The following is a 10,476-nucleotide window of genomic DNA, read 5'->3' on the forward strand; positions in this document are numbered from 1 at the left end:
ATCTAGATGGTTTTCTGAGCTTCTGGGCCTACATATGTGTATGTGAGCACACAAAAGCAAAGAGGCACGTGTGCAGATATAAAATATATAATATTTTTATATATTTTATTCATCCTGCCAACATTTTTCTTTTGAGTATAAAGTTTAATTCATTTACATTAAGAATAGAGTGACAAGGAACACTAACTTTTGCATTTTTTGTATATCTTATAAATGTATGATAGTCTGTCTCTCATTGCCTTTGTTTTCTTCCTTGTCAGTGGAGACTGCTCATTCATTTCCTGGCTGCCCAGACCCGAATGACCACACAGAAACTATTAATTTTAACACTGTTTGGCCAATGATTTATGTATATTTTCAGCTAGCTTTTATATATTAAATTAACGCATTTTTATTAATCTTTGTATTACCATGCTAGTCCAGCAACTAAATGGCCTCTCTCTGACTCCACCTACTCTCTCTGTATGTCTCCTCCTGCCTGGCTATATTTTTTCCTGCCATAGGACATAGCAGCCTCTTTATTAACCAATGGTAATAAAACATATTTATAGCATACAGAGGGGGAATCCCACATCACTTTCTGTGTGTTTAGTTGTTTTCTGTAGTGTACATTTTGTTTCATTTTTATGTATGTATATATTTCTATTGGTATTTTCCTTTTGTTTGTCATGAGAACTAGATTTGTCATTTTAAGCTTATTCCAGTTTAATCTGAATTAAAACCATCAGTTACCTTATAAGAACTCTGCTATATAGATCTGTTGCTATGCTATTTTAGTAAGTGGCTATATTTTCATATGGGTTTATTTGTCTTTTTTTAACATGGAACTTTTCAAGATTTTTTCAGTCAAGTTTTTCATCAAATTTCAGGAGCTTTTGTGCAACATTTGTTTTTTGCCCCTTTCTCCTTATTGTTTTTCTTATAGTTTCATCTACATGTAGACTCTCACCAGTCCACCCCAACTCTCCCCTCTATTCTTCCTAGATATCACCCAAAGTATCCCCCATGTCTCTCGTCCACTTACAAGTCCTTTTTAATTTTTATTTTAATGCTGCCTTCTGGAATGTTCACTGATGTTATTGACTTGATCTTGTTCAGGTCTTGTAGGTACAGTAAATTCTATAGTACAACAGCTGTGGCATGTCCAGAAGACCATGTTTCACAGGAATTCTTTTTATTCTTCACCTCTGACATTATTTTGGATCCCTTTCGTGATGTTTCCTTTTCCTTGGGTAGGAGGTGGGGAACAAGCAGTCAACAGTTCTGAGTCTCAAAATGTATTTGGCCAAGGTTGAAAGCAGTATTCATTTATAGGTATAAATAAAATAACTAGAAGGAAGTTGAACAATAAATTTATTTAGCAAAATAATGGTAATAATTTACCAGTAAATTTCCTACTGAGATTTCATATTGTGTTGACATCCTTGATGGTGTCCCCCTCTAGCCTCAGTGATTTTTATTTTTTCTTATTCTGATAGTTTTATGAATTTTCTTTTGCCTTCTCTGTTTGCTCTTAACCCATATAGGTAATGTGTGTGTGTGTGTGTGTGTGTGTGTGTGTGTGTGCGCGTGTGCGTGTGCGCGTGCGTGTGCACGTGTGTGCGTGTATATATTCTCTTTAATTTCTGGCTGATTCCATTTAGTACCCTCTCTTTATATTCTTTTGGTTTATACATGCAGGTTTGTTTTGCCCATAGTTTTCTTTTGCTCTTGGTCATCTTCATGATACGTATTTTAGGATTATTGCCTGGTAAGTGTAGCTTATGGAATTCCTCAGGTGTGATGTATCAGTATCTTGCTCCTTTAAAGAGACTCATGCTTTCCTGCTTCTCGGGGTGTATTGTGGTTTGAAATAAAATGTCCCCCAAAGGGAGTGGCACTATTAGGAGGTTTGGCCTTTTTGGAGGAAGTGTGCACTGTGGAGAACTTGAGGTCTCTTTTCTCAAGCTTCACTCAGCATGACCCAATCAGTTGACTTCCTGTTGCCTGCAAGATGTCGCACTCTGAGCTCCAGCAGCACCATGCCTGCATGTGTCTCTCGCAGCAAAAGAAACCCTAACTAAGACAGTGTGTAGTGTTGTAAGTCGACATTTACAATTGTAACTGGTAGCACCCGAGTAATATTCTGCCCCAGCTTGAGGGTTTGCTTTTTGTTAATTATTGAAATGGTCTATTTCTTTAGTTATTTTTCCAGTCAGTTTACAAAGGCCAGATTCCTTGTCCATTCTGTCACTGAAATCAGCTTGTATTCAGCTGTTGGCTGGATGTGGTCATACAACCCTGTGATTCCAGTGCTCAGGAGGGTGATCTGTTGGGACTGGGCTCCACAAATTCTTGGTGTGGTTTTGTGTAATGGTCTCTATTGCAAAGAGAAGTTTCTTTGATAGGGAGTATCTCAGTTACTTTTCTATTGGTGTGACAACACAACATGGCAAAAAAAAACAAACAAACAAAAAAAAAAAAAACAAAAAACCTTACAAAATCATTTAGTTGGGACTCATGGTTCCAGAATGTGAAAGTTCATGACCATCATGGTGGGGAGTGTGGCAGCAGGTAGGCAGGCAATAGAGCAGAAGCTGAGAGCTCACCTACAAGCATGACACACACACACACACACACACACACACACACACACACACACACACACGGGGGGGGGAGGAAAATGGAGAGAAAGAGCTAACTTTTTAAACCTCAAAGCCCACTCCTAATGACACACCTCCTAACCCCTCCCAAGCTATTCCACTAACTGGAGAACAAGCATTCAAATATTTGATTTTATGGTGCCATTTTCATTTAAGACAGAACAAGGGGTAATGGCTACAAATATTTATATATTAGTTCAAAATTGTGCTGGTTTAATATATGATGGTGGTATGTTTCTCTCTAAATTTCATGACTTCATTAGCCATGTTAGTTGGTTAGGTTTCCAATACAAGACATGATTTCCATCTTGTTGAGCAGTTCTGAAGTTTAATTTGTTAACTACTGGTCCTGCCAAAGTATTCATGCCACTACTGCACCCATAGACTTATCCTACCATGGTGGTCATTGATAGGGTTCATAGGCATCTTAGCTGGTAGGACTGCTAATTGCTTCCCCACTCCGGAAGCTTCCATGGCACGCTTTGTTACACTGAAAATTAATTCTCAGGGAGGATGCTTTTAGGTCAGTTCCCGCTCAGGGGCATTGGCCCTGCTTGTGCAATGCAGTACTGATTAGTGCCTTACCTTCCACCACCTCGGGAGGGCATCCAAGGGCAGTAGCCATAGTTCATAATGATGTGGGAATCTCTTGGACAGTCCTAACAACTCAAAAGAGGCTTCTTGTGCCTAGTGCTGGAGGTTTTTGTTAGATGGTTTTGGCCCAGTATGGAAAATTTTATTTAAACTACATATGTACATTTATATATTACATTGCAAGCATTATAGGTATTTTAGGAAGATTCCTAAGATAATAGTGTGATTTCTTTTGATTTTTTAAGGTAACCTTACTGGTATTTTATACTCCTCTCCCTTTTTCTGTATTTATCTCCCTTTATTTCCTAATTAGAGATCCCTGATTTTCCCATTTCCATTAGAACACTTGTGCCCTACTCTTCCCCCTTTGTACATGGTGAAGATGAGGGTCCACGTCATCTTTCTGTGCACATACAGTCTTCCCAAATCTGCTGCTTGAGAAGACTGCCCTTTCCTCACCAAGGAGTGTTGATATCCTTGCCAGAAGTAATTTTATAACTAAGGGGTGTTCTACTCTCCTCTATTCTGATGGGGATGACCTGTATGACGGTCTATTGTCATTTTTGCATGCTGTAACTTTTTAATACAGTTTGAAGTGAGGAAATAGGAGTCCTCAAGCAATTTTATTCTTTTTCAGAATTGGCTTGGTTATTTAGGGCACTATAATATTCCATGGGATATTTAAGAAAATGTTTTAAAGCTCTGGGAATTTTGATGGCATTCTGTAATTGCTTTGGGTAGGGTTGATATTGTATTAAGTCGTTCTCCCTAGTAGGATGTTTTTCAGTTTCTTAGTGTCTTTAATTTTCTTCAACTATATTGTAGAGTTTAGTGTATAAGTCTTTTATCTTCTGAAAGATGATATAAACTATTCAGACTTTATTTGTGGGTTTTGTTTGTTTGTTTGTGTATGTGCTTATTCTGTAGCATTTGTGTTTGAAACCAGGGCCTCTCACTTTGCGAGACAAGCATTCCCCTACTAAGATAATTATTTAGCCCTCTTTTTACTTTTTATTTTGAGACTGTGTAGCTCAGGTGGACCTTAAATGTGTGAGTCTCCTCCCTCTGCTTCCCAAGTAGGAGGGATTACATACCTTACCACCAGGCTGACAAAGATTAGATTTTTTTCTAAACATTTTTATGATTTCATTGTAAATAAATTTATTTTTCAATTTATTTTTCTGATTATTAATTATTAGTTTACAGAAATGTAACCAATTTTTGGTTGAATATTTTTGCATGCATATGTATGTGTAACACACACATGTATGGGTGTTTGCATGTTTGTGGGTACACATCTAAGTGTGAATTCACATGAGCATGTATGCTTGTGTGAGGAGGCCTAGGGTTGATGTTGGTATTTTCCTCTGTTGTTCTCTACTTATATATTGAGGTAGGGTGAAGCGTGAATCTAATTAGTCTTAATCAATATCTAGAGTCAGATATTAAGTTGAAAGCTAAAAGATCAGAGAAGCAGAGCACCTAGCTACCAGAGACTTCTGACCTCTACAAAATCTCAGACTGAATGGGGACGATCCTGTCTCTGACTGGCCAGGCAGTGGTAGTACGTGCCTTTAATCCCTGTACTTGGGAGACAGGGGCAGGCAGATTTCTGTGAGTTCAAGGCCAGCCTGGTTTACAAGAGTGTCAGGGACCAGCCTCAACAAAAACACCACTTGCCAGGATAGGGGTGTGGGGATTAGAAATATAAGTAAAGAGTACAAAGGCACAAAAGTAATAAAACAGAAACACAGAGAGGTACCGGGAGGGAGTTCCAATGAAAGTGAACTTACCCACATTCAATTTCCAATTGCTTAAAATCCCCTGACCCCAAGAGGTAGGAGTAAGATAAAAAACTAAGTTCCAACTCTCTGACCTTAAGTCAAGGTGGAAATAGGCTCACATTTTTGGGCCTCCACACAAGAGCTAGTTCCAGGACAGGCCCCAAAGTTACAGAGAAACCCTGTCTTGAAAAACAAAACAACAAACAAAAAAAAGACTCCTCAGACTAAATGGGTGAAACCCACCTTACATTTCTGTCTGTACCTCCCTAGTGCAAAGGCATGAGATCCCAAATGCTGGGATCAAAGTATGAGTCAGCACTGCTCTGTTTCTCTTTTAGACTGCTTCAATCTCAGCAAGCCCAGGGTGACATTTCTTCCCTTATTTTATCTCCTTGGCTAAGTTTTAGGAGGCAACCTCGTATACTTAAACAAAAAAAAAAAAAAAAATCACCAAGTACAGCCCACGTTCTAGGGTTGGTATATCTGAAGCGTCTCATTATGGGCCATTTTGAAAGTAGATGCTTCACACATAATTTTTTAGTAAAATAATCATAACTTTCCTTGGTGCTTTTTCTTAGACATTTCACTTTTTTTCTTATATATATCATTTAAATATTATATCTTTACACAGAAATGTGTAAATAAAGACAGTATAATTTCTTACTAGTCTCTCCTTGTAATTTTTTTTACATAAATAGGGAGAACAGGAGATGTGGAAATGAAATTGGAGAGGAGCTGCTTACCAGCAAGTGGGAAATTATCAGTGAAAACCTTTTCTTCTTTCAGAGGTGAAAGATTTAGACGCTGCTAAGCTGATTTGCAGAGGAACTGTTGTCTTGTTTCATCAATAGGTGTGAGATTCCTAGGAGTGGGGAGTCAGTCCTGTCAAAGTCTCCCGTGTTAGAACCAAATGTATGCTGAGAAATGCATTTATGAAGCTCTTAGAAACTGCTAACACTGTAACCTTTGACTAGGACAGCACACATAGTAGCATAAGGTCAATAGAGTTTTATTCAGGAGAAAAGTTTGTTCTTGTCTATGATTGAAGTTAGCTTAAGGAAATTTCAGAATATTGGCAGCTATTGCTGTCTCCATTAGATCCTTTCCAATTCTATAGGGATCATAGTCTAAAGAGGTAATTACTGGGGACTTAAACATGTTCAGCCCACTGAATGAGTTGAAGTTTGTTGTAAATGTTAGGAATGGAAGAATTTGTTGAGCATGTGTCTGACACCAGCATAATTTGGAAGTACCAAGTGTAAAACATGGCTTTCATGAAATTTGTATTAGTAGAGACACGTATAAATGCACAAGCAACAAAACTTCATCTTTGTTACACAGTGATAAGTAGGATGGAGAAAAATATGACAAGAAAAATGTTTATGGCTTAGATTAGGGGGTTTTCTATTTAATTAGAGTAGTACCAATGACATTAAAAAGAACAATTTTCCATCAAAAACAATATACTTTCTCAAATTTTAGTATAATTAATTTGACTGCCTCTGGGTCTGTTTCTGTTTCTATGTCCTATTTGATTAGCCCTGTTTTAGGATTGAGTTTTAAATTTCAAATAGGAAGAGTTCCTAGCCTTTGTGGCTTACCTTGGTGTTATGGCTGGCATGTTTTAGTTCTAGAATACCAACTCCAATAAAAAACATTGCGATTATTTACATATCTATATTTGTAGATAAATGTAGAGACAACTGGTATATGAAAAAGACAATTGTTATGCTTATAATAATGATTCTCTGCTTTCATTATGGCAGCACATCTTTCTTTAGGTCATATTTTCTTGTATTCAATAAGGCTTTGTAAGTATATTACACATCAGTCATAAGATTTATTTTTGCCAATTTGTTTTGCTGGTATCATAAATATTGAGTTATGTGGAAAAACAAACATGTTTGCATAATAAACTTTTATTCTGTTAAAAAGCTCTTATTAGTTCATAGTATTTATACACTGTTTTTGTGTATAATATCATACTAACAATCAATAAAAATGCACCATTTCACACATAATATGTATGTGTTTAATATCTTGTTTTGTACTCTCTTCTCTTTTTGAACTGTTTAAACCCTTAAACAACCTTAAATATAAACCAAGGTTATTTTTAATTTTTAGAAACACTTTTACAATTAGTTGTAATGCTTACTGATTTTTGGATCAAATTATGAGGTGTTCTTTGTGTCATTATTTGCCTAGGAGCTAAACATTCAGTGAGTCTGTATAGCTCAGTTCCTAGCATGTTTGCCTAGCATACAAAGCACTGGGTTCAGTTCCCAGAAGTCTACAGATCTCAGCATTTGGGAAGAGCTGTCAGGAGGTCAGAAGGAACTTCAAGGTTATCCTGTGCTACATACCCTGAGCTCACAAACAGGAAAAAGTGATCCCCCATTATTGTTAGGTTGTTTTAGAATGCTTTTATTTAAGTGTATTTTATTTATTTATTTGTTTGTTTGTTTTTATTGACAGTAGATTTGACAGGGGGTGATGGGTGGAGAGCTGACTCAGCCTTTAAGAGCCCTGGCTGTTCCTTCAAAGGACCTGTGTTTAAGTCCCAACATCCACATGTAATTCCAGTTTCAGGAGACCTGAGCCTTCTTCAGGCCTCTGTCCATACTGCATGCATATTGTATACTTAAATACATACTGGCAGAACATTCATAAACAAAATTAAAAACTAAAAATCTAAAAAAGGAGAAGAAAAGAGATTTTTTTCATATAATATATTCCAATTACAGTTTCCTCTCCTTCAACCCTTCCAGTTTTTCCCTACCTCCTTTTGCATCCAGATCCACTCCCTTTTATGTCTCTCATTAGAAATCAAACAAATCTCTAAGGGTTTATAATGTAATAGATAGTTAACCTGGCCAGCACCTCAACTAGGTGTAACCTATTCTTCCGATACCGGAAACTTCATTTGTGGACAAAAGATGTCCCAGATGGTGCTCTGTCTTCTCCATCATTTGGCAATTTCATTTAGATCCCCTTCCCATATGAATATATTTTAGGAAGCTTCTAACGTATTAGGATTACATGCTGTTTCTCTCTAATGGCCCTTAATTTCAGCTATCTTCCCCTGTATTCCCTCCCTTGTCCCCCTCTTCCCTTGCCTCCCTGCTTGATATTCCAGTTTCAGTCCCGATCCTACCCTTGACTTTCCATAACTATCTATTCTAGTTCTCTTTCCTAGGGCAACCTATCTGTTTCATCTAGTCCCATGTTCTATGCCTAACCTCTGTGCTTATCTGGGTTGTAGCTGGCTTACCAACTACTTAACTAGTATGCACATTGTCTAGTCAAAACATTGCCTTTCTGAGTCTGGGTTACTTCATGATGGTTTTTTCTAGTTCCATTCATTTACCTGTGAATTTCATGATTTCAGTTTTTTAATGCCCAAATAATTCTATTGTGTAAATGTACCAAATTTTCTTTATCTATTCATCACAGATGTTGAGGGATGTCTAGGTTGTTTCCAGTTTCTGGCTATTATGAGTAGAGCATAAATGAACATGATGAGAAAGTATCTCTGTGGTAGGATGAAGCAGCTCTTCTAGAAGTGTCTCTCTGTGTCCTTACACACTATATACACAGCATCCCCACCCTTTTATTCTTTCTTGAACATTCCATTTTCTAAGGGTGATTAAGTAGGAACATTTGCTGTCACCACTTCCACTCCGACGGTCATTTGTCATGTCACTTTTGCACAGTTTTGATGTCCAATGCCTCCAGTTTGAAGTAGACCTTTATTCAGTTCACGAAAGCTTTTATTGCCCTCTCGTACCTACCATGAGTCAGGTTGAAAATTGAGCTTGGCACCTTTGTCCTGATGCTACCAATGAACTTGAAAACTTACCCCGGGCCTCTGGGCCAGAGTGCAAATCTGTTCATTCTTTTTTATCTGTTACAGACCTTTCACTGCGTTTTGTCTTCAGCACCTGTCTGGATTACCCCCAAAGAGAGCAAGCAGAGCACAGAGATAAACTGGTTCTGCTTAGGGCGTGTGTCAGGTCCTCGTCCTTTCTCCCACATGAAAGACCCAACTTCCTCTTTCTCCTCTTTCTCCTCTTTTTCCCTTCTTGACTTTTTCTTTCCTTTTATCATCTTTGTATGTGTGCATATGTTACTCATTTTTGTGTAAATAAAGGGGAATTTCTAGTTCTTAACCTAGAGCCTGATGATCATTTATATAAATAATGAATAAATGGTGTTAATATGGGCAGACTCCATTTTGACATAATTGTTTCTTCATAATACTAATTAAAATTAATTTTCTGAACTTAAAATACATATAAATTTTAAAAATAGTTACAAAATGAGAACTTTAGAAAATTGTTGGGAAGAAAAGGTGAGTTTTAGAGAATGTAGTTGAAAGTTTTAATACCATCAAGAGAACAAAGCATAATCTCACTCATAAATATTGGAAAATTATTTTGTTTTCTTTGCAGTGCTCACTAATTTATGTTTGTACATTTAAAACAGGGACCAAATAAAACTATAACTGTCATTTATTCTTTATATTTAAATGTTTTTTAATTTAACAAATTTTATTGTATGATTTATTTTAACTTCAATAGTAAACTTTGTGTAGTTTTTACAGTTTGTTTTGCCTCGTTGATTTTTTTTTTTTTCATGACAGGTTTCTCTGTAACAGCCCTAGCTGTTATGGAACTGGATCTGTAAATCAGGCTGGCCTTGACATCATAGGCCTCCTGCTTCTCCTTACTGCCTGGATTAAAGGCATGTGCCACCGCCTAGCCTAAGTTCTTGATTTTTATACCATGAAATTTTTTAAGTTCCCGAAAAAAATTCTATGACTAATATAAGTTACTGCTTTTTGTGAATTTTTTCACCTAAACTTCTTCAAAATTGTCTTTTTCCTTGATCTGCTATTTTTTTATTTTGAAATTATTTTAAAAGTTGATATTCAAATCTGTTAAAATTTGATTATTGTGGAAAACCTAAATATAGTTTTGGTAAGAACATTACTAACTTTTCCCTACATCTTATAGAATAACTATGATATACTTTTGTCTATTATATTGTAACACAAGTGCTCTAATTTTAGGCTTTTGAAGACAATTTAATTGAAGCAAAGAAAGAAATTGAATTATCACAGAGTAAATATAATGCTCTGTCACTACAGTTGAACAACAAGCAGACTGAACTTCTCCAAAAAGACATGGATATTACACTGGTCAGGCAAGTCTATTTAGTTTTCAATATCATCAGTCTTGAGTATGACACTATTTATGTTTATTGTTAATACTTCCAAACAATAACAGGATGTTTTCTGTAGGTACGTATGTCTGTGCAGTGAAAATCTGGAATTCTGTAAACTAAAGTGGTACCAGTTACCAGCTAGGTGCTCCCCGTTAGTAAGATCATGACTCGGTTTCTTTCCGGAATAGTGCACTTACTCTTTGTTTTCTGGACTTCTTTCTTTTTTCTTT

At 36.6% G+C, this 10,476-nt stretch overlaps 1 protein-coding gene across 1 annotated transcript in view; it reads left to right on the forward strand.

Moving 5' to 3' along the window:
* Positions 1–10,476, forward strand: part of Cntln (centlein) — a 259,628-nt gene that overhangs the window by 79,419 nt on the left and 169,733 nt on the right. Inside the window, exon 6 of the mRNA XM_026782102.1 lies at positions 10,092–10,225. Within this exon, the coding sequence (XP_026637903.1) occupies positions 10,092–10,225 (134 nt within the window). The remainder of the gene's footprint in view (positions 1–10,091; positions 10,226–10,476) is intronic.

The sequence above is a fragment of the Microtus ochrogaster genome, chromosome 10 (assembly GCF_000317375.1).
Source record: "Microtus ochrogaster isolate Prairie Vole_2 chromosome 10, MicOch1.0, whole genome shotgun sequence".
Classification (NCBI taxonomy): Eukaryota; Metazoa; Chordata; class Mammalia; order Rodentia; family Cricetidae; genus Microtus; species Microtus ochrogaster.